General features: G+C 43.0%; 1 protein-coding gene across 6 annotated transcripts in view; it reads right to left on the reverse strand.

Annotated features, from left to right (window-relative positions):
- agap3 (ArfGAP with GTPase domain, ankyrin repeat and PH domain 3) overlaps positions 1–27797 on the reverse strand; it is a 134691-nt gene that overhangs the window by 82997 nt on the left and 23897 nt on the right. Inside the window, exons 1-2 of one of the 6 annotated variants that reach the window (XM_080441227.1) lie at positions 2419–3598; positions 1518–2382 (exon numbers count right to left, since the gene is read on the reverse strand). The exons of 2 other annotated variants lie outside the window; for them this stretch is intronic. In XM_080441227.1, coding sequence (XP_080297353.1) covers positions 1518–2382; positions 2419–3141 — 1588 coding nt within the window. In that variant the 5' untranslated portion in view covers positions 3142–3598. 3 more of the 6 variants (XM_080441229.1, XM_080441230.1, XM_080441226.1) reach the window with 3 other exon arrangements.

The following is a 27797-nucleotide window of genomic DNA, read 5'->3' on the forward strand; positions in this document are numbered from 1 at the left end:
AACATGTAGTCTAAATGCAGTGAATGAGCCTTGGGTATTTTGGGGACTGCAGTGTGCTGCTGACTGTCACATGCTTCATGACCGACCACCCCCTCCTCCAGCCCAAAGAGCCCACATCTGACCACATGGTTCACTGATCGCCTATTTATCCACAGACCTGACAGGAATGGCTTTGTTCATACAGGTGGGGGTGGGGACACAGTCAACACCTCAGAACTGCTGGGAGTCGACTACTCTAAAAAAAGAAGAGGAAAAAAGACGAGATCGAAAAACAACACTTGTCATTTTAGCTTGTTATAAGCTTGGAATATTGTGTATGTGTGTCCTCCCCTTCAGAAACTGTACCACTGTGTTTGTGTGTGTTCGCTCATGCATGCTAACCCTATTGCACCAGAGGGCTAGGCTTCTGAGCTGTGCAGATTAATTTTGGAGTTGGGTTGTCAAACACTTAGGCAGGTAGCAACAGGCAACAAGGCCCGCCCTGGGCATTGAACACCTAGCTTTACTCAGGCTGATCGGCACGCCTACATTCCTGATGCCTGACTGAGTGACTCTGCAGTGGAACACATGGGCAAATATCCACTCCAACACAAAAGGCTTGGTGTCCTTGGCAACATGTCATGTGAAAATACAAATACAAGAAAGAATTTTAGGCTATGCTTAGAGTTGGCATGAGCTATCGCCTTCATACTGTAGGTAAAATGTCCAACACGTGAGTCTGAAATTTCAGTGTGAACACACAGACCCCACTACTGTGAGAGAAACACGTCATTAGGCATTTGTGTAAAGTTACAAATCACAGTTTCACGGAAAAAAGGCAAATCAGAGCTATCAATTCCGATCACGACAAATATTTGCTACTCTCCGCCTTGTACTCCAGGCAACTGAACTAACACGCACACACTACTGTCACAGTTAACCTTTAAACACAGTACTTAAGTCTTCACTCTTGTCCCCGTCATTATCGTATGTAAGCCCTCTTAATTTAGCCCTGCTAGGCTGCCAAACGCATCCCCATTACAGCATCAACTGCTTTAATGCTGCGGGTTTTAGCCTTGACCTACGAGGCTAAAATACAGTATTACTAGGCTCTTTATCCCTATGCCTGAGTAGCATACTAAAAACCCCACATAGAACTAACGTACAGCCAAATTAAGGAGTTCTCATAAACAATTACATTTTTCGTTCCAAAGCTTTGGATGAAAAATAATTTATGTGAATGCACAAAAAAGGTCAACTCAAAATGAAAGGCCCCAGAGAAATAAAGAAATTCCCAAAATAGAAGTTCATAGGGGCTGTTTTCAAACTCTCAAACCAGACGTCTTTTTGAGCGCCATCCAAACATACAATTCCTCCATGTGTTTTTAATTTTGCCCTTTCCTCTAAAAAGTGCACTTCTGTGTTTTGCTTCCAGAAGTGCACTTTTTGTTTGGGCAGACTGGCTGAGGGGCTACACAGGGGCTACACATGGTCTGTGGAGTCCTGGGAAATAAATTCATCAATCTTACAAGGCTTACCTTGACCTTTGTTGAAGGCAATGCCTGCAAGCGTTTCTATGGCAACTGACTGTGTCTTTTTACTCGTAGCCAGGGGAGATTTGCCAGTGTCTCTGCTCTGTGGCTGCTGGGATCCACTTTTACCATCGGACGGCTGTTCTTTCCTCCTGAAGCGGCTGGCTATGAGCTGCCATACACTGGGCTCTTCCTGTGCCAGTTTGGGTGACAATTTAGGTGGGCAGAGGGGCACCTCCATAACCTTAACCGCCCCCCTGCTGTGATACTGAATGTATTGAATGGCCCCGTCCCCCCTCCGCTCACAGGCAGGTGGAAGGGTTTTGCCTGTAAGGTATGAGAAGGGCTGTGAGGGTAACGAAATCTCCTCCGCTGAGTTCTTAGCCTTGGAGCAGAGTTCAGAGTTCCCTTCAGACATCTCAGGGATTCTCTCCCGAGGTCGAGTCCTCCTGATCCGGAGACTGAGGCTCCGCCGTAAAGAGCTAAGGGTCCTTTTTGGGGAATCAGATTTACCGGGCTTGGGGATGGAGTTAGCATCACTTTCCTTGTCCTTGTCTGGGGATGCCTTGCCAAAGAGCCTCCAACGGAACCCCCCTTTGAGGAAACCTCCTCCATCATCAGCCGGGTGCCTGCAGGCCCCACGGTTCTCCATCTCATCCTCGGACACCCTCTTTCGCAGCTCCAACACTGTCATACTGACAGGTCTGGGCTTCCAGCTCCTCTGGCGGGGCCTGTGGACCACATCTTCAGGGACAGCAGGCCGCTGAGGCAACAGTGGCTTAAGGCCGTCAACAGCTCTCAACTCAGCCTTCCGGCTCCTGTATTGCTGGGTGGAGGCCTCCCGGGCTCCTGGCTCCAACGGGGCTCCTGGCTCCAACGGGGCTCCTGGCTCCAACGGGGCTCCGACAGGGCCTGTCAGCATGCACACGCTCCTCGGCCTCCGGAGGGGCGGCCTCTCCTGTTCAGTTTGTGAGCCTCGCCACTGCCGGATGGGGTCTCCATACATGCTCACCGCCCTCCTGCCACGCAGCGCTTCGTCCAAGCGAGGCTTGCGCAGCACGACTCGGGGCAGAGAGCTGTGTCCCAACGCAGCGCCATGCTCGCCGAGGACGAGCCCTTCCTTGCGGGAAGTGGGGCCTGATACCGGGCAGCACTGCTGGGCCAGAGGAGCCGTTCCAGCAGCCTCGGCTATGCCCCCGTCTGCCTCTGAAGAGTCAGGGACAGAGTTTTTGGAAGGCTGTTGGAGAAACCGGTATAACCTCATTTTTGCCCCCTCCTCCTCCTCCTCCTCCTCCTCATTCTCCTCCACCACCACATCCTCCCGTGTCCTCCCAGACCTGGCTGCACGGCTCAGGGAGGGCCACATGCCGAGTTCCTGTCGTGCCCTGCTCAGCCCGGGCCTGTCCTCTGCAGCAGGCATTGCCTCCTCGGCTATCTTTCCTCTCGGCTGGCGGCGGTCTGCCAGGGCGCAGGCGAGGCGGCCCATACCTAGCTCCGACGCCAGCTCATCGCACTGTGTCCCGTTCAGGACCACGGAGACGTGGTACACCGTTTTCCCCTGCTGCTGCTGCTGGCCAATAGTTGTAGCCCTCGGGATAGCATCCACCATTCCACTGCTAAGTAATAGCATGGCACTTCACTCTCATGAACTCATTCACACAGTACAGTACAGTACATGTTCAGTCACACGCTCGCGGAGCAGCCTGGTTCTAGTCGTGAAGCCCGTCATTTCCAGGCTGAATTCCAACCCCAGGCATAATCCTTCACCTTTGGCTTGAGAAAGAAAAAAGAAAGAACTTCAAACAGGTCTGTGCAAAGCCTTCGTGCCACCTGCATCCCCTGGGTCTTCTCACTCAGCAAACCCACACAGACGTTTTGATGATGCTTGCCATCTCCGCACATTTTCTTTCTACCTGTCCCATGCAAACAAATGAATATAGGAGTTTCCCCTGTGTTTGCTTTGGAACAAACACGGTCATGTCTGCCATACCTATGAAGACTGCAATTCATATATAATACATAAAAAAATAAAGTGAAACATCCGCTCTCTTTGACAAGTTACAAACTGTGATCCTTGTTGCTGGCGGTGCAGACGAACCTCTTAATCTGGGAGCTCTCGTTGTGTGGAGCATGGAGGAGGGTGTCTCTGTTTGAACTTTTCAGCTGCTTCCCAGCCCCCGGGACAGATGGAAAACAAGGAGTGGATCCCATGGGCATTAAACACACCCTCTTAAGCTCCTGAGCAACGACTGCCCGCCCCCCTAGAGACTCAAGCAGACAAGAGTGAACATGAGCTGGAGGAAAGAGTGAACAGATCATCCACTGCTCTAATCGACAAAGCTTAGGATCCTGAATAAAATCACCATGAAAGAGGACTTTGTGTCCACATGGGCTCTCTTTCTTGCCCTGACAGGGTCACCTTCTCCTTGCTGCTGCCATCTACGTTCTGCTTCAGCCAGGAAAATAAAAAGCAAAAAATCTATCACCAGAGGAACAGGGAGAGTATGATGGAGTCCAGGTTCAGAACTCATATTCATCCGGAATTTAGCAGGCGCTTAAAAAGGATTAAATCCCAGGGTCCGCTGAAGGCAGATCACAACAACCTGTGCAGAGGTTGTTCAGATAACTTTTAGACAGCAAGACTGTTTCACTAAAAGAGTTACAAATCACTAGGATAATTATGTGAACAACCGGGAACATCCTCACAGCATTTCAGCATGGCCATTTAGATTTATGTTTTACTTATTTAGTTTTCCTTTTTGCAATACTGTTAATTATGGAGACAAAATGTGGCAAACTAGTAGATATGTACAATTACATTTATAACCTCAACATAATTACAGAATCCTATTCTGAGGTAATTTAAGTGGGCTATTCTGAGAATTTGAGAGAAATATTCAAAAGTGAAATTGGTCAGTGAATTCTGAGTCATAAATCAATGGCCACACAACACACCAGAGACCAATTTGGTCAAGCCAGATTTTACATTCTGATCTTCACAGCACCCATGTCAACGGCTACTAGGCTAATGCACTGCCCCCCCATGTGGCGAGAAAGAGAACAAAATGGTAGATTCATGATTCATGGAGCATACATCAACTTTGAACAACTAATATCCCTTACATTCATCACCATACTATAATTCTGAACATGAACAAGAAATGCAAAAGGGTATCCTGTTCAACATTAAGTAGTCAATCTGAGTGTGATGGCACAGCCAAATAATTTCTGCATAACTCCTTTGTTGATTTGTATTTATATTGCAATTAGGTGGGTGCAGTGAGATTGCTTTTTTTATTGCAGGACTTCAGAACAGTCCTCTTTCAGTGTCCACTATGTTTAATGAAACAAGACATGACTCGCTATAATAGCCAATCTACAGGCTCAATGCGTTGCACTGTGTGCTATTTTCACTTTTTAATTTTAATCGTTCATTAATCGTAATCAAGGCAAAAGTCATATCGCCCAGCCCTAGTTACATGTAAACTCCTTTAAGTATAGGAATGATCAGAACAACAAGGGTTACTTTTGTTCTCCATACATAGAGTGCTCCACTATTGTCCATCCAACAAGGCCAAATTCTATTCTTCACTGTTAGACCGTCTCGCTTGTCCAAAATAACAGATTCAAGTGAAGTAATAACAAACGACATGGTCATATGAGGAAGTATATAATATTAGGCTCAATTATTCAAGCAAAGCACCTCGCCAAAAACGGTTTTCATCTGAGAAGACCCTAATATCCTCAGCAGTTTTCCCTGGCTGAAGGATTAATACGTTAATTGAAAAATATTAATTCATTGTTATAAATCATATTAATTTAATAGATCATCTCACTCAAACTGTCAAACCTCACTCAAAATGACCAAATGAAGGACCTCTACCAAGTGATACCATCTAAGAAGGAGGAAATTGCATGCATTTGCATGCTTTTTTTTGGTACATCATACTGTCACCAGGTAACTGAGATGAATAAAAAAAAACACAACCTTTAGAATAATGTATCAAGTATTATTCAACCTGTAAAGTATGTTAATGCTTTACAGGTATGGTACACATTCTGACATACAGATTTGCACACCTAGAGCAAGCGGTAAATGGTGCATTTATATAGTGTCTATCCAAAATCCCTTCACAACACTTATTCACACACTTTCACACACCAGCGATGAAGGAAACCATGCAAAAGCACCAACCTGCTCATCTGGAGCAGTTAGGGGTTCAGCGTCTTGCTCAAGGACACTTGGACACACTAACCCAGGGGGAGCTGGGTATCAAATCTGGGGGGTCCCTTGAACAACATATTTTTGGGGGTCCTTGACAATTGTAGAATCCCCAGAACCAAAGATTTGAGTTAAAAAAAATGTTGCTTTGAAAATATGTATGTTCAAAGATTTGCACAAATTATCCAATGATAAAAAATAAATAAAGCAGATCTACAAGCTCATAGCGCAGCGCTCGGTGCTGCGCTTGTAGATCTGCCATTTTTGAATAGCCAAAGAAATCTTAAAATGACACGGATGCGTTCCCCGTCTTAATGGGTTAAAAGGATCTCGCTTTGACTGCGATCACAAAGTTATCAACAAGGAACGTGAGAATCCCGTCAGCCCCACATTTACCTGCGTCTAGGAAGCAGGGATTCAGAATCACTTGTGACTCTTCACCCAGCAGACTGTCCTCTTCACTCCACTGGATACGGTGGTGTTTTGTGCGCCTGCGGCCCCCAAAACACTGCAACATAGTCCAGCTATGGCCACAACACGACCTCACTATGGCTCACAACATGACCACTCAAATCAAATACCAGTATGACGTCCGCCTGCTAAAACCACTGTACTTCCAAGTTTTTTTGTTTTCTCCTCTTGAGGAAGGACGTGGTCTGTGTGAAGCAGTCCTCTTTTTGATACTGTCCAGCATTGCTTAGAAGGTCTGGCCGCGGTTTTGTGGTGAACTGCAACCCATTGTGGCCAGGCTGGGTCCACCAATGAGACCCGACAATGGAGTCGCTGTCGAAAGCTCTTTCGTTATACTGGACAGACGAAGGATGCAGCCAGCAGGACGGGCCATGTGTCATCGGGCACAGGGAGCCATTTCCTCTTGGTAATCCCTTACGGAGGAGTGGTCAGCAGCAGGGTCCTACATAACAGACACTGATAGGATTAGGGATAATCCACGGTCCCGTTGCTTTTATGAAGGTTCGGTCCACCAAGCTGCGGTCAGTCCTTGGATTTCGGTGAAGCGAACAGGTAACAGAGCTTCTCTTGTACGCTCCCCTCCTCTCTCTCCCTCTCTACTCCTCTGTCCCACGGCTGAATGCTGCACACACGTCGCTTACGTCCCAGACCTGTAACTCTATCTTGCTGGTAGTTGGGAGGGTTTCTCTGAAAACTGGATTGGCATGTTTTGAGGTTCCTCAAAGTCTGCGCCTGTGTGCTTCTTCGTGCTCTGCGTGAATATGGAGATTGTAAGTCAAGATAGGGACAGTCTGATCTGTGTGAGTCACAGTCACATAAGAGTGCGAGGAGGACGCTGTGAAGGCTGAAGCTTTGTTGTTTTGTCAACAACGCTCTGGCATGACTTTGTCCTTGCTCTTCCCTCTCTTGACACATTCTAGGTGATGAGCAGCAAAATAGTTTCCGCAGACTCACTCAAAATTGGTTTGAAAATCACCGGCATGATTATAAACTCCACTAGCTTATGCCCCTGTAATTGCATGGGTCATTATCAATAGATAGGAATGAATTCACTGTCGATTGAAAGTGAATCATTTCACAATATTGTCAAGTTCTGCTTTGAAAGCAAAATATTAATTTAATTTGGAGACTGAGTGAGATGTGTGAATACTGTATTATATCTTGCATAATAGACAGCTCAATATAAAACCAGTCAGAGATGCTTTAAGCACATCTCTCCAAGGCTTCTCTGAATAACAAAAATATGTTGGTGCTCTGTAAAGAAAAATACACTTTTTTGTTTCCGCCGCGCTCTGACTTCTCTGGTGCGATATGCTCTTAGATAAACACTCTAATTTCCTTTATAGGTGCTCTGTAAAGGAAATATTAGAATTTAATTCAACATAGGTATAATTTAAACAGTTATACAGAAACTCATTACAGTCCCATAATTGGATTGTCCATCTTTCTGCCTTCTCCGCTTTAGTGGATTTCAATTAGAGCGAATGTTATGCAACCCTATTTGCTTCTTCTGCTGAGGCAATTGCACATGATGTACATGTCACTTCCAGAGAAGGGCAGTGAAATCCCTGCGACTCTCACTGAATGAAAGGATCAATTTGTACTGTAACTTACTGACTAGTAAGGCTAATTTACAGAGGACATTTTTTAGAAAGTATTTCCTTAGGGGTTCCGTAAGATTTTCATAAGGGAACTAGGGGAGTTTTATCTATCATAAGAATTGGAGAGAATAATCCCCAATGTAATGTTCCCTTGTCACAAACAGTACAGACACATCTATGCCTTGGGATGAAACTTGAGAAAGTGAGTGGCTCAAAAGGGAGTGGTTTCTTCCATCTTGATGACTACCTTGGGGCCCTGACATTCACATCACTTTCACAGGTTATCATACTTTCTCTAACATCTTCCATGAGTAACCACAGGCTAGATATGGATATGTTCAAAAACGAAACAATACCCACATGAGAAACCACCCAATTCAATGGCAAACCCAACAGACGCAATATGTTTACGAGAAGATTAGCTAAAAACACAATCAGTAACACATTATAAACAAAGATAAGCCTCGTACTGAACAGAAGACTTAACAGATTGTGCTGTGGGGTTAGCATGAGGACACAGTCACTATGTACAACCACGGCTGCTGTTGTCTAGCAGATTGCATGATGTGTCCCTGTTGTATGAGTAAAGCTGATTGACCCAGACAGTGTTAGAATCGGTGTGAGAATGACTCAAGTGACTCAAGTGAATGACTCGAATTAAATGCCTAAAATTGCGAATAAAAAAATGTGATAAAGGAGTTTGAAGTAGGGACCTGTGTATATTTTCAATAGCTTAATGTTGCCATTTCATAATCGTTATTAGTTATAATATGTATACAATATTTTGGTGTGTGATGATTTTACATTGTTTATATTGTTTTATATTTATAATATGGTTCTGTGGATATGTGTATACAATTATGATTTTACGATTCCCATGATTATGTGATTTGCTTGTACACAGGGCACCACCACAAATTACATCTTGGGTCTCACTGGGTTTTCCCTGTTTAAATAAAGCTAAAATAAAAGCGGGCAGATTCATGTAACATACCCGCACACGCACACAAAATACTTTGGTTCTTCTGGCAATCAAGGCAACAGGAAGGAACAGGCAACGGAAGAGAATGTATTACTCACTATTACTAATGTATGATAATCAAGACAAGAGGATAATTGCTTTATACAATGATAAGACAAAAGACATCAAGTGATGAACCAAAGGGCATTGACTCTTTGGATAAAGCATTTATCACTTCTTGAAGCCAACTTACTGAACACACATTTCAAATGTATAGTTGTTGTTTTTTAAATAGGCGAATTACAAGGTCACAATACGTAAGCTTGTAAATCGGCTATTTTTGCTATTTTTGAACGCCACCATTGTACAACGAAGTACAATACATCTAATTGAATCTCTTCCTGTTAAGATAAGAAATAAAAATAAATATTTTAAGAAAGAAACTGCGTCTCGATAATTTTATTAACCTATGAGCAAGATTAAGTCCTTGGTCCCCATTTTTTTAAAATACCAGCACTTTAACGTGCATGATGACTAACCTCTTTCAACCTGGTATGCATATTTTGGGCATGTCATTATACGTGACATTTTTCAAAACTTTTCAAAACTCAGAAATCGCAGATCTACAAGCTCAAAACGCACGAGACGCGTTGTGAGCTTGTAGAGAAGCTATTTTCTGATATTTTTAAAATGGGCTGAAATTGTTAATTGGTTGTTCATCCTCACCAGATCCTGGTCCATCCTGTCCAATGATGAATGCTGACAAAATTAAGTGATGTATCATTTGGGCTGAAAAACAGGTCAATAAAAATGACCAAACGTACAAAGAGCAATACCTTCTATTTGTTTTTCTCTTCAAAGCATAGTTCCGAAGGCTTTGGAACTATACTTTGAAGAGAAAAACAAATAGAACATAGAAACACAGAATAGTATTGTGAATTATTACTGTAGAATTGTGTTTTAAGAGTTCCATAGAAAATGTTCCATTCCTTGGTAGGATTATTCAGTTCCCCTGTGTTGCAAGGGACACAGGGAGGGAATTTACTGATGGATCATCAAAATACCCGATACGATCTGGATGTGTTGATTAAAGAGCCACCCAAATAAGTACTCAATAAAGCTCCAGTCTATTTTCAGATAGTTAACCATTAAACCCTCAATATGTAGTCAACTTGACCGTTGGCTGTGTACTTGGTCTGCTCTTTTTCCCTCTACACAGACTGTCCGAAAATAGCCGATCTACAAGCTCACAACGCCTCGCAGCGCAAGGCGTTGTGAGCTTGTAGATCTGCTATTTTCGGCTAATGTTCCCCACCACACAAAGATTTGTCCGGGACCCCTAGGGGTTCCTCAGATTTACTACAGGGGGTCCCCCTGTTGTTTTAGCCTGTAGTAAATCTGAGGACCCCCTGTTGAAGGACCCTGTTCTAGAAGGACACTTCCGACACTATGCCAGGAGGAGCCAGGGATTGAACTGGGAACCCTCTGATTCCCAGCTCTACCTCCCGAGCCACAGCCTTCACAGATGCATTAAAACATAGAATAGAAATACTTAGAATAGAGATACTTTATTAATCCCTGAGGGGAAATTAAGAACCACAGCTGCTCTAATCAGCAATCACACCCAAGGCAATATGTGCAAGCACACGCCCTCATATGCACAGACTGACTGAAAATGTACAAAAATACATTTACCACACACACACACACACACACACACACACACACATTTTGGGTAAACAAATACTCAATCTTAAGATAATAACTGCGGAGGAGGGTAGGTGATTGCACAGTGAACTGCACATTTCAAAAACAATAATAAGAATTCAACCTTGTGGTTGTATGACTATGTATCCGAATCCTTCCCATTCCACGTTTACAGAGAACCAATGCCTTCACATGCATAAGCCAGAAGAATTATAAACACAGACACACAGCAGAATGGCTACAGAGAGACCATCAAGTTTATGATAATTGTGCTTGCAGTAGTGGTATTGAGCGTGGGTGTGTGGAGCTTTTTAAAATTCAGCTGTGCTAGCGACGAGCATACGTCACCATTCCTCCACTGCAGCGAGAAAATGATAGGTTTGAGGATGTCTGTGGGAGGCTGTCGGAGTGTGTGTGTGTGTGTGTGTGTGGGGGGGGGGGGGGGTGGGGGGGGGGGGTGCAGACACTTCTGTCTTGGAAACTTGGGTGTTTGTGTGAACTTGGGAGTTTGTGAGCGAGTGCACGCATTTCTACAGTGTGTGCGTAAAATAGAGAAAGAGCATGTTTGAAAATAATGACTAAGTGAGACAGGGAGACTGTGTGCTCGTGCGCGCGCGTGTTAGTTCTGTGCCCAGTTTCAATCCTTGCAAACTCCACACTCCACCATTACAGTTACTATTTGATTATTGTGCAGTATGGAAAAACATATTGGCCAATTTTGTCGGCTTCTGCAAAATAGTGTGTTTATTTGGCTATGGAGAACATTTAGGACCATAACAGAAGAGGGTGGTTGAAATGTCAAGAAATGTTGAAAGAGTAGCGGAAACCAGAGATACTGGTCTGTAGTAGATGCCTGGCTAGAGAGGGTGGGAGGAAGTGGCACTTATTGGCATAGTTTTACAGGCAGTAATAAGGTGGACTGGAGGCTCCCAGTCCACCTCATCTATGCACTAGACCAGTGGTTCTAAAACTCTTTCAAGTCAACAACCCCCAAATTAATATGTATTTGCCCGCAATTTGTGGTGCCAGGGACTCCCAGAAGAGAATTTTTGTATAAAGAAAATACTAATATTATTAAAAATTTCTCAAAGTTCATTATCTTTCAAAAATCTTAGAAAATAGCAGATGCACAAGCTCGAGCTTGTAGATCTGCTATTTTTGAATAGCCAACATAAAATGGATGAAGAGGTTGAAATGATTGTGATGCTATATAAACTTTTGCTGGGGACCCCCTGAAACCCCAAGGACCCCACTTTGAGAACCACTGCACTAAACCATGTTTACACTGCGGCCAATGTGCTCTTATGTCACACTGTGGGAAAACATTAGAACTCAGCAATTCAAATAGGGAAATATAGGGTCAGCGATCCACGACTCGAGTCCCGAGTTGATGTCGGCTAGTCTGCACTCTCTCATCGCCCAACATTTGTGCGACAGAACTGATGTAAGCTGTTGTAGAAGGTTACATGGCTATAAGTGACAACATGAACCTGTGTAAAAAGAAAAAAAAAGCGGAAAAAGAAATTGCTTACCATTTGCCTTTTTGGTGGCTTTTTCTGGCTTTTTTTTAACCACTTGAACTTGTGTCCCTATTCTAGGGGCGAATATTCAGTAAATAGCAGATCCTAAGGGAGAAGAGCTTTGAGGAAAAAATAAATAAATATATTATAGCTTCAGATCCAGCCTACTGGCTCACTACTATCCACAGACCTGAAGCAATTACGGTTCCTGCATCTTTTTCTATAATTTTATTATTTTTTAAATCATCTTGCCCCCCCCCCCCCCCCAGGCAAAATATAATCTGTCATTTACCATCTGGCTATGTGTTGTACTTTCTTACATCTCACCACCAGGCTGCTCTCTGAAGGACATGGGGGCGTCATTCATAACATTGGTCTCTGAAACCGTGACAGTGACATGCTGTATCCCCCGCTGTGTATACACCAAAGTGGCCTCAGGAACTAGCTCCATTTGTCAACAAGATGTCCTTATTGCTCTTCCCAAAGACCAATATACTGTATATCTTATAGTACACAGTAAGGTTTTTGCCAGACCCAAGGGGTCGGCCTACATGAGGCTTTGTCGGTCGGTCGGTCTGTCCCTCTTTTCCTCTGCACACGTCATGTGAAGTCCGGACATTCAGATTTCAACCACTAGGGGTCTGGCAGTACCAGGTCTCCTGGTTCCCTTGTTGCTGTATATGAACCATTTTTAGACCTTTAACATGCATGTCTGTGATGTCACCAGAACTGACAGTTATGAAAGCACTCAGACCTGTGGTTCCTTTTCATAAAAAAACAGCCTCATACATGGCATCTATGCTGAAATCTCTTTCTTAGCCATGATGATCCATGCCTATATAGAAGGTCCAGTGAGTGCACTGGCTTCTTCACTTCTCCCTTTCAAGGTTTTCCATTCCACGCAGCCTCAAAAGAGGGCCAAGAATAGCAATGCATTCGGGCACAAGCTCCCCGTGTAATTTCCCATGCCTTTTTGTCTCCATTCCTCTGCTGCCCACGTGTGCTAAGACAATAAGCTTGGAGCTTCATTATGGAGCTGACAAGAGCATTTGTGTCCCGTGGCAGGAGTCAGGAGGAATACTGTACCATCATTCCAGCCCACGACCATAGTGGACGCTCATCAGGATCATAATACAGCAGTTCCACATTGGTGTGGTTTACCAGGTTGATGTGGTTTTAGACCATAGTTCATGAATAGAAGCATGCAAATGCAATGTTCCCAACGTAAATATAGGCTAGCATAATTCCTATATACACCAGTATGAATATGTAAATTGGTTTTCCACTGGTGGCAGGGGTGCACATTGAATGCTGTATTCCAGGTGGAATTACAGAATTTCTTGCTCTGTTGGTTGTTTAACTGCCATATCTATGACCGATTACAAATTTTAATAGGTAGTAATAGGCCAACTTAAATATTTAGTTCCGCTTTATTTATATATTTATTTATTCCACAGGTGATTGCCAATTACAATTTGCCTCATGACTTAGCAGTATTCAATAAGAGGGCAACCGTGTTAAGAGAGTTATGCCTAATCAATGCTCCGACATAAGACGGTGTCGTGCGCCAAAAATAGCTGACTGACAAGCTTTCAATGTGTTGCATCCGCGACGCATTGTGAGTTTGCAGGTCGGCTATTGTTGACGCACGACACCGTCCTGTGACGATGTATGAATCAGGCTTTACTATAAGCTTCCACAGCTCAGAGTGAGTGATGGGCAAGGAAGATGAGAGGACAGCTTTGCAAAAATACAAATACATTTCTCAAAAGCCAATACTGCAATACATTTCAAACAGATGCCAATTCCTTTTCTATATCCTGCACAGACCGGAAAGCTTGAAATCTCTTCAAGGCATCTTAACGGGGCTTTACCATGAAATTGAATCATTATAATTTACATTAAAATGTCGGGTGCTTCTATCAAAAACGCAATCCGTACCCAGGATGAGAACATGTCCGTGCAGAGAGACAGAGGCCGTAAGCCTAAATGTATACTTTGTCATATGACGGTGTCACTCGCCATAAATAATTGATCATGTTGCTATCTTGACAATCAGCCATTTTTCACACTGCACAGTGCACACCGCTGTGTGATGAAGTATAAATTAGGCTTTAATTCCAGCTCAGCCAGCAAAACATCCTTGGGAGTGCCATTGGACAAGAGATGTTTGGAAATGGGTTATGGGTTCATTGTGGTTAATGTGTTATGTGTTTTATTTAGGCTATTCATCATGTACTTTATATTTGTGTTAATGGCTACGGGAAACCATGGGCGCTAGCGATGGCTCTTGGGAGCGCACCCCCCACCTTGTTTATTAGAGCATTTTCTCTACAAATAAACTGTTTCCACATAACATCATTGTCATGGCGCTTCCTTTCCATCTTCAACCCACCAGTCATTACAACACAATAGGCTGCCTGGTTGAAAGGCATTGGTGTCTCAGAGGCTGCTGCAACAAACACCTGTATTCAGCTAAGTTTATGACAATTCCATTTATTACCGTCTACAGTACATATCACGGAACAAATGCCTTCCATACTCATGACATTTTTTGATGCCCTTAACATAATGAGATATGTCATCTTGTTCTCGCCAGGCCCCTTTGAGAATGAAACATTTCATCATTTTGTATCGCCTCAGTCCTGTACAACACAACATGCATTGCAGAGCCAGTCAAGCTCTGCATGCTGTGCTGGATAACCAGAATAATATTATTTTGAAGTGATGAAACCCAAATTAGAATTTCTTTTCACTTGGCTTATGGAGGTTTGTTGGATAGTCTTTGTAATAATGCAAACTGAGTCATAAAATAGTGCGAGAAAGATGGACTATAACCTCTTCAAGATTGTTTCATGACATACAAATCGTTGCCGTTGGGTGGAAACCTTGAAAGTCCAAAACCGTCTCTTTTCAGGAAATGGGAAAAAGAACCAGTGTTGCAATGGACCTAATGTGGTTATTACTTAGTCACAAGCTCATATAAACTTTTCATTGGTTAAATATTTATACAATCCACAGACTTAAACACTTTTTCAAAAATGGAAGATCTACAAGCTCGCAGGCATAACTCTGATCGAAGAACTTCAAACTTGCCGTGCATATCCCAGATGGTGTGTGGTGGCAAGCGAAAAACCGCGGATGTCTTTATCTATCCGTCCTCTGGGCCATGGAGGACGCACCGAATCTCTGTGTGTTTGGGGGAAAGTAGGCATCGGGTTCCATGATTGGCCAACCCAACGTCGGCTTTGCGTCACGTGTGTGCCGCTGTACCAATACAAGTGCTGTCATGCACAATATAACTCTGTTCACGTATGCCTATGTATGTCATCAACACCACGTCAGCAGTTTCTGACGACCTCAGGTACGTATAGTCGATCAGTTGTATGTTAGTGGGTACCACACTGGGTACTCTGGGAACGGGTACAACAGGTACCCCCCTAGTTGGTCAGTGCCCAAAGGGCACCGGTCTAGTAAATGGAAAAACATAAAAAGATGGAATATGGAGATACAGTATATGGTTAACAACGATATACAGTACAGTACAGTACGTATGAAAGAACTGAATAACTGCTCAATATTCCATAATGTACTGTGTTACTATTTTCAGAACCTTACTTATCAGTGAGATCAGCAATTTTGATGCCGGTAAAAAACAATACCACCACCCTATTCTCCACGGGCGAAACATGACAGGACAATCTGCTGAATCCACAGTCTGCCCCGTCTGATATTGAACTGTACAGTCTTAGCCAGGCTTCCACACAGACACCTGAAAAACGAAACAATATTGCATAGGTGTGGCCACCAGTGAATTTAAAGATAAAGGTGAATTTAAGACTTGGACATCAGGCCTGGGCCACGGCGTGGCGGTCCAGGCACCCAAGGCTGCAATGCCAGCCTGACAGCATGTCGCACGTTCGAGTCCCCATTCCGACAACCTTTTCTGCGTGTCACTACCCATCTCTCTCCCAATTTTCCTGTCAGTCTACTGTCCTATAAATAAAAAGTCATAAAAGCCCAAAAGATTTTATCTAAAAAAATATAAATAAATTACTTGGACATAAAAAACGGAAAGACATTGTCTTGGATGGAAACCTACCGTATTTTCCGCACTATAAGGCGCATCTGAGTATAAGGCGCACCTTCAATAAATGTATTATTTTCATATATAGGGCGCACCGCATTATAAGGCGCATCCGCACTATAAGGCGCATCCGCACCATAAGGCGCACTGACGGTGCGGCTTATAGTGCGGAAACCAAGGGAACCAATATTGATACATATATAAGGCGCATCGGATTATAAGGCGCATCCGCACTATAAGGCGCACTGACGGTGCGCCTTATAGTGCGGAAAATACGGTACCTTTTCCATTCCACAAACAAAGCAAAACATACTGTAGGATACGTAAAATGTAAAAAAAATAATAAAAAATGAATCATATCTAATTTACTTGATAACATGAGAAGGAAAATGCTGTGAGGAATAAACCGTCTATCATGAGAACACCACTGAGCCAAGGAATTCACTGACTTTATATGCAACCTGACGTTGGTCACAAAGATGAAATTCCTTATCAGCCTTTGGCATCAATTTTTTTTCACAAAATCAATGAATTGCTTCACTGTTTCCGGAGAAATGCTACATACATCAACCCAAGACACATCACCTGTTCTTAACTACACACAAGTTAACTGCAGTGTTGGGCAGTAGCTTCATGGATGTGAGTAGCTTGCCTATAATTAAGCTAATTTGTGGGTAGTTTTACTACCGGAATGATGTAGCTTTCAAGTAGTTATGCAATTTTTTTCCCACCAAGTAGCTGGGTAACTTGACATTTTCAGTGGCGCATCAACATAAAAATAGTTTTGAGTGCAGTTTCTCCATCACGTCTGAGAGAATTCTCCATCTCCAGCTAAATAGCTATTACACAGTGGTATGTTTTATTAATTTGTTTTCTTCTTTTTTTTTACATGACATGTCCTCAACCACATTAACAACCGCATTATGTACAAAGTAGCTTATTTAGCTAGCTACATTTTGAAAGTAGCGTGTGGTGTGTGCAATACTGAGGACTAGTCACAATCTTTATTAGATAGGAGGCAGACCTCCCTCAGGGAGGGGTGTGTTTGTCAAGATCTACTCAATTTAATGGGAGCACACACAAACTGTATCAAAGAGAGTTATGCAATACCTTGTGCAGCTCCATGGAGAATATACTGACAGGGAGCTGATGCACTGTAGATGCACAGATGCGTCTTTGGAGCCGTCGTGGGAAGTGCCGGGGGAATGATGCAATAACCTGCTCTGTAGTTTACTGATGATGAAACTTAATACTTTTGTGCAACAGTGAGACAGAAAATCACAGATTTTTTTTAGGCTATGTTATGCTATATTGGAGATGATTGACGGCAAAGACAATTAGATTCAAATTGCAATGAATGGGGAACAGGCTGAACTGAAGATCCTAATTTACATCCTACAACATACACATTTCCTCAATCATGGGCCCCTTGAATACATGGGGATGCTGGAGCTTTTGTATGGCAAGCACGTACTAAATCACTCAGTCTACCCATAATGCCTTGTTGGGATTTGAAGTGTCACAAGTGCATCTACTCACACAGGACACACACACACACACACACACACACACAATAAACAACGTCCCATCTTCCCTGGGGCAATCTGGAGAGAGAGGAAGGCTAATGAGCTGAAAACCGTAGTTGGACTACGAGAAAACAACCCCTAGCAATTGAGATGAAACGTAAGATCTATCAGGAAACCCATCCCACCCACCATATTAAGAGCCCCCACCTCCTTGCTTGCTGCATCAGCAACACCCCAGGAGAGGGGAAGGCCTGAATAACTACTAGCTCTCATGCACCAGCTTCATCTCAAACAATCTGTGCCCACACCTTCTGGAGGGGGGATGAGATTCTATAATGCGATTCTTGGTTATGTAATCTCGTGTGATAAATAACTGCAGATGTTCCAAGGCAAACGTAACTGAAGGGAAGCCTCCACCACCCTCACTGCCGGCTCTGCAACACTGGGATGATGGGGAGGACGATGGTGCTGCTATTTTTGCTCAGGCATCTCCATAGGTGCACATTCTGTGGTCACATGGCCTTGAAGGAACCACGCTGCTGCAGCCAGCTATTTCTGGGCACATGGCAGGAAATAGACAGGTGTGAGTACTGGTGGAGAGAGAGAAAAAGGTGCAGGGAGGTATTACTCTCTGCACTTACTCCAAGGCGTGATGCATAATTCTGGGGTGGCTGCCGCAGTTTTATCTTGTGTGATGGTGCCAGCTCCCCGTGTTTGGTGTCGAGATGAGTCAGCGGGTGAATGGGTAGAGGGGCAAAGGCTGCCTGCCATGGCTTGCTGTTACTTTTTTTGACTGATAGGCCCTTTGGCTGTGCGGCTGTGCCTCTGTGGTGGATGCCTAAAGGCTGCATGCCAATGAGATGAGCACAGTGGCAATGGCAGTGTCACGCCTCATCACAGTGACAGCTGCAGACCAGCCCATGACCTCGCCAGGCCCCCCTCCTCACCCAAGGCCTAACCCCTGTCCTCTAGTCGAATACAGTGTTTCATACAGGGTTGATAATGAATCTCCTCATCTATGGCATGGTTGGCACCTGCACTACTATAGACTAACTAACTACTATGAGCACGTACATCCAGGAGGTCTTACTTTTTATTATGAACGTAAAGTTCGTATTTTTTATTGAGTTTCTGAACAAAAATGTACTTTATATTCTGCACTATTCAGAATTTGAAGGCTAACAAGGTCATATTAAAAGCTCAAGAAGTAGAAGATATTATTCTGTGCAGTAGACAAAGAAATGTGCGACTCTTTTGCAAGTGAGATCGCTGTAGTGTCCCAGGCAGAGTCAAAACATGGAGCACTGTCTTTGAAGTTTCAGAGAAAGAGCTGACAGGAACTGAGCATAATCAAAAAGGAATGGATCTCAGCTGAAGTAGCAGTAGTCAAAACCAGCTGGTAATCTGTTCCCTTTCCACAGTACTGTGCTACAAAGAGGTCCAAAAATCTGTGATGAAAGTTGCAACCAAAGGCAAGTGTAGATGCACTGGGTTTGCCACATCTTCATCACAGTACAAATAAAAAACACAAAATGATGATATCACATACGGCCAATTTCATTCAAGATTTGTTCAGGATCAAACTGCAAGCTTTTTTTATATTCAAGGAAGCCATCTCTTGAATGTAAAAATACATAATTCAGGGGATATCATTACTGTAATCTTGCATTAATGACAATTGACATCAGCTATTTTGTGCTAGCAATTATGAGACCTTGTACAGTAAATGATAAAGTGCGCAGTGATTTTAAGGTTTGGATCATCATTGCCTGGCCATTGTGTTGCCGCTTATATCTGTGCAGCCACTAATCAAACTTCATTTCATTCTGATAAGTGAGTGTAATTAAACTAAGTAAGGATGGCCAGGTGTTGCTGGTAAGCTCCTTGGCAGATAATGTGCTAGTACAAAGTATGATGGTACAGAAAATGTCCCTTCATGATTCACCATAGATTATGGTGAATCGGGTATTGAATGTGAATGATGGGAAACAATTTTAAGAAAGGCAGAAATAAACAAGCCACGTTTATTTTAGTCTGAATGTTGATCATAGTTCCTCAGCAAATGAACTTCCCAAGTAAAAGAGAGGTAAGGACATGTTTCATAACATTTCATAAGAAACAAACATTCTCAAGATTCACTCTAAACAGTGCCAGCTTTTCCTTTTAAAGTTGTTTTTTTCCCCCCTAATGGCCAATCTTTTGATAAATCATTGCAGTTGTGAATGCAAAGAATATAAATAAAAATCCCAAAAGATAGACCGAGTCCCATTCTATACAATTCAAAACTGCAGAGATAACATAATGATAACACAAGGTCCAAACCCATGACATCCAAAGTGATCAGACTCACCTCATTATATTATTATAAGAATAAAGACGGACGGGAGAATGATGGCCAATTATTCAGTCCTCAAGTGCAGAGCAGTTCAATCTCTAGGTTTCGCAGGTGACTCAACGTCTCCTACCAATGAGAAGTGTTGACTCATCACACCATTAGAAAGCTCCTTTAGATGCACACTGCTGCGCTGACACCTCAAAACCCTTGTCACCAGTATTTGTGAAGGCTGTGAGCATTACAAAGGCATCTACCATTTTACAGCCTGCATCACAATCACCTCGGGAAGGATCCTTCAGATATTCATTGCGCCTCTGAGACACTGCCCTCAGACTGCATAATATGTAAGGTCCGACTAGGTAACAACTGTAAAATGTAAACTTTCTCCATGCTATTCTAGCATGCTGGTATTGAAACACGTCGTTGTATCCCAATAAACTGTTGTTATTTCACATCAAAGCAACACCTTCAAAGGACTTCTTCCTTTGTAGTTTTGTCTCTATCCAGATAAAACAATAGTTTAGCAACGCTGATTTTGTTTGCCCCCTTTTCACCAATAAGAAACCCGTAACTCACTACTCATAAGAAATGACACTGGCTGTCAAGTTGATAAGGAGGAGGATACAGTGTTACTGTGACACATCAAGTCTTTTTTTTGTGTTGGATAGACGGCTAGATCCATAGATAATGTCTTGGATAAGTTGCATCACGACATCAACGATGTTGTTGTGAGTTGTAGAATTTTTGCAACTTTTTAAAAAATCTTGCACATTTTCGCTTACACTGACATGCCCAAAATAGGCACGCCATGTTGAAAGTGGCAAACTGTGAGAAGCCCCTGGAGGTGGGACAGCAGAGCTGCAGAGGGTAAACAACGCTAATCTGACTTCAGCCAACAATTGAGCTCTGCCTTAACACAATAAATGGAAGATATTCAGCTAAATCCCAACATAAGCTCTGCCCACGTACGGCACGGAGATGAGCACGACACAACAGACGTCTTCTATTTCTGCATCTCCGTTTGCTAATGGGTAACACCATTTGGTGCAGTGACGGTCTTTTGTGTCTCCCCTGTGTGATGTTATGCATCTACACTCCACTCTTCCTCCGAATGAAAGCAGCCTTTAGGAATGGCACAGGGGCTTCAAAACAGAGGTCATACCCATCAGGACTTCTTTGAAAGTGTGTATGTGATGGTATATCACCACCAGAGGGTGTCACTGTTGCTACATAATCTTTTTTTTTTTTTTTTTCGACAACAGGGATAAACTGGGGGGAAAAATACATTTTCCCTTTGACTGTTTTTCAGTCAATGTTGCAGACTTTATTATTAGCTGTTATTTGTAATAATAGGCCAGGCTCCAGGTGTGGTTCGTATTATGCATGGCCAAACACTAGATTTACTGCACATAGTGAAATCAAATGTACACACTGATGAATATAATTAACATATTTTTATATTTATATATCACAATCAAACCTAGGCTTCAGTATACAAATAAAAATATTCCAAGGTAACATACAGTTGAGTATGCACATTTTCTAATATGACAATACAACGATATTATTTCCTTGCTAAAATAGCTTGATAATTACCTTAATTGGTTTCATAGCCACACTACATAACACTGACACTAAAGCCTGCCTGCTTGTGCTCACAGTGGACGGATGAGCGTAGCCTGTGAGGTTAAAAGACAGAGATTACATAAGAAGCTGATCAGTAGAGTAGTAGCCCACGCTCTCCGCATCCTCAGTGGATTCTCGCACAGTAGATTGGCCAGCCTCTCAGCCTCTCACTCACTAGGTAAAAACAAAATGGCTGAGGTGACTGGTTAAGGGGTAAAATGAGGCAGAGCAGTGAAATTTCACTATGAATAATTAGCCATCTAAGATGGTCTCGATGCAAACTACCTGGCCGGAAGCGATATATGACTCGAAATAAACGACACCAGACACTGCCATACATACACTCAGCATTATTTCCATGCATGCATGGAATACCAATTAGGCTGCATGAATCAAAGCCCACCTCCAGTGTTTATGTTTGACCCGTCTATACGCAGTGGTTCCCAAACGTTTTAGCTCAAGACCCAAAAGAGAAATCAGATGTTTGCCTGGGACCCAAACTAGTGGAAAATAGCAGATCTACAAGCAGATCTGCTATTTTCGCTACTTCTTAAACATATCTTTTCTAATTTTAGAAAAAAAAACGTTTGTGGAAATCTTTAGAAAATATATTAAAATAATAATGACAAATTTTAGGAAACAGAAAATAAAGGGATCCTCACTCGCGACCCACGAAAATGGATCTGCGACCCACAAATGGGTCCCAACCCACTGTTTGGGAAACAGTGGTCCAGATAGGTCGGAGTAGGTTGGAGTGCTTTCTAGTAAAAAATATCCACCCTCCATACAGTCTTTGGGGAACCAACGGCGGTACTAGAGGTAAATGATGTGGTTAGGAAGAAAGGACAAATGTTACAACCACAGGATGCTTGACCTATAATAACAGAATTAATGTATTCTATAGAGTACCACATGGTCTCTCAACACTTAACCATGAGAGAGTATGAGAGAGTGTGTGAGAGTGTGTGTGTGAGTGAGTGTGTGTGTGTGTGTGTGTGTGTGTGTGTGTGTGTGTGTGTGTGTGTGTGTGTGTGTGTGTGTGTGTGTGTGTGTGTGTGTGTGTGTGTGTGTGTGTGTGTGTGTGTGTGTGTGTGTGTGTGTGTGTGTGTGTGTGTGTGTGTGTGTGTGTGTGTGTGTGTGTGTGTGTGGGTATATTACAGATCTGTGGGCTACTGTTACTGTTAATTTATTTTGACAGAAAGTGCAGTGATATGCCAAAATGTGGCCAACATCGTCAACATAGCCTACAGCCATTATTTTGCAGGACAACGATTGTTTTTCTAAGTGCTACCAATTAACACCTGTACCTTTTGACAAATAAGAGACCTGTTTTTTTTAAATGCCACCAGTTAACACCTCTGCCTTTTGACAAATAAGATGCCAAGTGGTATTCAGTGGGACATGACCCCGCCAACTGAAATAAAACACAATCTACAAAGACAGTGCCCTAGAATCAATCAGAGATAAAAAAATAAAAAAAAACGATAAGACCTTTACCTCAAGTCCCACAGCGATGGCATTTTCACAGACAGCTGACAGGTCAGCACATGTGGAATAGCATAAAAGCAGAGGCGTGTGTTGTCAACATGTCATGTTGTTGTGATTCTCCTTTGATCTCAGTGCACCAGGTGGGCCAGGGCCAGGGCCGTGGTCACATTGTAAAGGGCACCCCATGGGATTCCTTGCTCGTCGCCCCCCACCCTACCCCCATGCAGCATGTGCTGCGCGCCAATCGCCTGCCTCCACTCTCACCAGCCCACAAAACCCTGCTGACTCCACGCCCACTTGCCCATCCTCTCTGCAATCAACCAGTTGCCTAGGCAACCCCAAAGCACTTGTACGAAACAAATTCCATTTTGTGTATTACTTGTGTCATAGTTGTCTTTTTCATTCAGCCGTTCATTCATGAATTTGTTTTCACATCTGGCTTTGTTCTCTTTCTTTAGACGTAGATGAAGCTACAATTTTACCTCTGCTTCTTGTGTCATCGATAATGAGGTCTTAACATGTCAATTTAGGTGGCGCACAGACCAGGAAAACATTGTTTCTCATTCATTTTCAACATGGAACTATAAGAGTCCTTTATAAAAGTGGGCCATGTGCAAGAAGTGTGCTCTCAACTAGATCTAGTTGACTTGCTGAACATCATTTGCATTGCACCATATATCACATTTGTCCATGTGTATGTTAATTTGTTATGGGGTGTGTCTGCATTGCCAGACAGCCAGACACCATTGAGTTCAGGCATTATTTTAGAAGTTTAGGTTAAGTTTAGGTATGTTGTTCAGTGTGATTAAGTTTAGAGGTGGTTGCATTTTTAATGGCCTGGCAAAGAGGAATGATAAACATGAGGAATGATAAACAAAGCTGGGTGTGACACACACACAACTAAACTTCAGCTGAGGTTGGCTGCCACTGCATTCATCAATGCCAGCACTCTGTCAAGAGGGTGTGTGACACACAGGAAAACCCACATTAATGCACATGCACAGACAGGCACACGCACACACGACTGGAGGCTGATGTAGCTCTCATCAGTGTCACTACTGCCTAGTCCCCTGTTGTGTAGAGGCACAGCAGGACGAACAGGGATGCTTGCATAAAATCAAGCTCCCATAGAAATGCAGGCATAATGTGACACACATTCTTAGGCCATGCATGCACAAAAATGGAAGCAGCAGAACTTGTCATTCTTCTGTAAATTTCATAACACTATGCATTCAAGTACTGGGGGACAAAAAAAACATTTGATGGATAGTGTCACTTGCGCAACCAAGGCCATCAGTTACTGATGATCATTTAGCAAATTCATCTCTTATGGCTTCCATTTGCCATCGCTCAGTGAGTGTCACTTTTGTTCAAATGGTGATGATACGATACATTTTTATAACAATGTGGCGGAGCATTTTTGATTGGTCATCACCTTGTACACTCAAGTACACAGGAAGACACTTTAAGATACCACGGTGTCGACTGTCTCAGTGTTTCCTTTAACACTGCATGTCTATTCCTCATCTCTAGTCTACATTCAACACAGCACTGCTGTCATGCTCTGTACAGCCGCCCACGTTCACCCTCGCAGAGTGAAAAAGAAAAGGAGGAAGAGAGGGGGTGGGTGGGAGAGAGAGAGAGAGAGAGAGCGAGAGAGCTGCATAGTGAGAGACCAAAGATACTCTGGGAAGACAAGCCAGCAGTGCCATGCTGTGTTTATTACAACTAGAGCACAACCAAACAAAATCACAAGTGCATGCACACAGATACACCCAACTTACACATTATGTATCACACATCTCCAAATGCACACACCTAAGTAAAAAGGCAGGCATTTCTGAGCTGCAAACCTCAAGGAAATAAATACGCAAAGGCTTTTGCCTGCACCTTATATTTCTGTTGTTTTTCTAAATGGGTAAATATTTACTCTTTTGTAAACCTCAGCAACGTCTCAAAAAATGTAAATGAAAAAAACGTTTTCAGTTTATCCCCCAGGCTATGGTGGCGGTGTTATTGATTCTATGGGAAAGTGAATGACACCTGGTTTCCCCGGTTCTCAAAGTAGTATAAACACATGTGAATCCCAAGTTTAGAACGCCTATATATCTCTCTAGAAAAGAATCAAAGTCACCCGAGACTAGAGGGAACTAGGGTGCATTCCATCCTCAAACGACAACGGCTGTATTCAAGCCTAGGTTTCAAAAACTAAGACATTTCCAAGGAACAGAAATATGACACCAATGAAATTAACCAGATTACATGATACACACAATGTTTTGTCATAAACAATTGTTCTGTTAAACCCTATACTATACTTAGTTGATGGGACTACCAAGGGCTCTATACTAGGCCCCCTTGTGGTTTTTGCTATACACAAAATATCTTAGCCGAAAATAACTGCTATCTCTGATCTGCTATTTTCACCAAATGTTCCACCCAGAATAGGGATGCAAGAGTTCAAGTAGTTAAGACTCAGGATCAAAATGCAATATACCAGTGGCAGGAAGTGAAAGGCTCACAGGGGACTGTAGTAGAAACACTGTCACAGCACAACTCTAGAAGGGATTATCTGTGAGTGGAAGCTTTGGAACTCAATGTTCTATGTGAAGCCTAATTCAGCCTTCATCATATGACCATGTTGCTCACAAAAAAACTAAAGATTTTCACGTGGAAAACGCTCCAAAAAACATTTTCAACAGAGACGCATTCGTAGGATGAATGTGAATTCGTCTTTCAAAGTCTCAGAGTTGCCCGTATGACCGCAACCCATATTGCAGAGAGGGGAAGGAATCCATCAGTGGCACATCATCAGCATAGATGTGCTCCTCTCAGGGGATCAGCCTCTTGGCTCTCATTCTAGGCCCTCATTTGTCAACGTACACAAACATGGTCCACCTTCACGAAAGGCGACATGTCGCTGGGCCATTTTTGTTGCTGAAGAATAAATTAGCCTCAACTTAGTGTCCTTGTGTCTTCTCCCTCTTGACCAATGGCCCAACGGGATATGAAAGGTAAAAGCAACATGGTGGACAGCAATCTATTGCGGCTTATCAGTGGGTTATGAAGAAGAGAAGGCAAGGAAAGATTACGTCAAGAGTTGAGTACCAGCAGTTTAGTGAGAGAACTAATATTAATTCTCTACACAGCCTAAAAAATCTATCCGCTGCCTTCACAGACACACTGTTTAATGAATATCCATGAATGTCCTAAAAGCTGAGTAGCTATTACTGTAGATACAGAATGGGGTTGCTTCACCCTCCATCTCTGCACACCATTAACAAATTAGGCGACCTGTATTGAGAGAACAAGAGACGTCGCTGTAAAAGGTTGATAGAAACTCCATTATGTGCCGCTTTTGTCTGTCTGCTTAAAAGTGATGACATTAAGCCATTTAGACCCGAGGCCGTTTCAAAAAACGGCTTCTAAATCTATAAATATATTTGAAGTTTTCTGAAAAACTTCCAATATTTATTCGGAAATTACAAAAAATGTATGTTGCTATATACTGTACATAGCAACAACAACGCCAAAAGGGGTTCCCGGATTGAAAGGTATAGTTACGTATAGGGGTTCCTGGTCTAAATGGGTTAATATCAGGTACATTTTTGAGTAATACTACGAGTAGTACAGCATAACCTCTGCAAGTAAGCACAAAGTAAAATCCTCAGTGCCCACAGTCCCTTTGAGGGTGTGCTTTACAAATGGACCTAAAAGATGTGCATGCACACAAGGGCATGTGCACATACACCACACATACACAGTACTACATAATGCATCTTTGGGCTTATTATATTAGCAGTCGGCAGGTAACCACTGTTCTCATTAAGCTCAGAAAGACTGTGCTCTGCAGTTCAGCGCTCCCCTGGGAGGACAGTGCTTAGAAAAAGAGCAGCCACCTCTACCTCCAAACTGACCCTGACTGCTTTAAATTAAGTGTTAAGGAAAGAGGGAGGAGGAATTGTCTCTTTGAGGAGAAAAAATAACAGCAGGGATTCCAACATAATAGTTAGTTACTGATTACGGAGTATCTACATTGCTTTTTTATAGCTCCTCTGGAAACAAATCGGTTTAGAGTTTGCTGCCGTTAGCCAAAGCTTCTCAGGCTACATCCACACCAATACATATTTGTTTCAAAATGTATACATTTTGCTACATTTACACCTTGCATCAACAATGCTCTGGTGTTTTAGAGCCCCTAAAACGGAGACTTATTCGCCACGCCCCTATCACGTGACCTTTTTCCAGAAGAAAATCGGCCTTGACTACCGCTGGTTAATTCAACATGGATAACAAATTACAGGTGTTGCTGATCTTGTTGTCTATGCCAGCAGTTACATGAGATGTTCCGAATTTCCGATGCCATCGTTTCCTTCGCGATACTGATATCTGAACTTGCGTGTCGGTCGATAACAAGATCCAATACCAGTGCATAACAATGAATAATTATTAACTAATTTGACAGTCACTGAAAAACTGAAAAAGAACATATAGGCTACATAAATAGATCTAGGAATAATTCATGTTTTCTTTAATTGTTAAACTGCAGCACAAATTTTGTTTCAGGTTTTGTTGCCATTGACATATTTTTGTTGGATGCAAGACACACTAGATGCTGTGTTGTTGTGAGGCAGGCCACAGCTCTACGTCACACCGAGGGCTGTTGTCCAGCCCCGGAGAGCAAGGGCACAGGACAGACAAGCGTGAACTGCAAAATGGCCTTTTCCCTCCAGGACTTTCCT

The sequence above is a fragment of the Gymnoscopelus braueri genome (genome assembly GCF_963280865.1).
Source record: "Gymnoscopelus braueri genome assembly, chromosome: 10".
NCBI classification, from domain to species: domain Eukaryota; kingdom Metazoa; phylum Chordata; class Actinopteri; order Myctophiformes; family Myctophidae; genus Gymnoscopelus; species Gymnoscopelus braueri.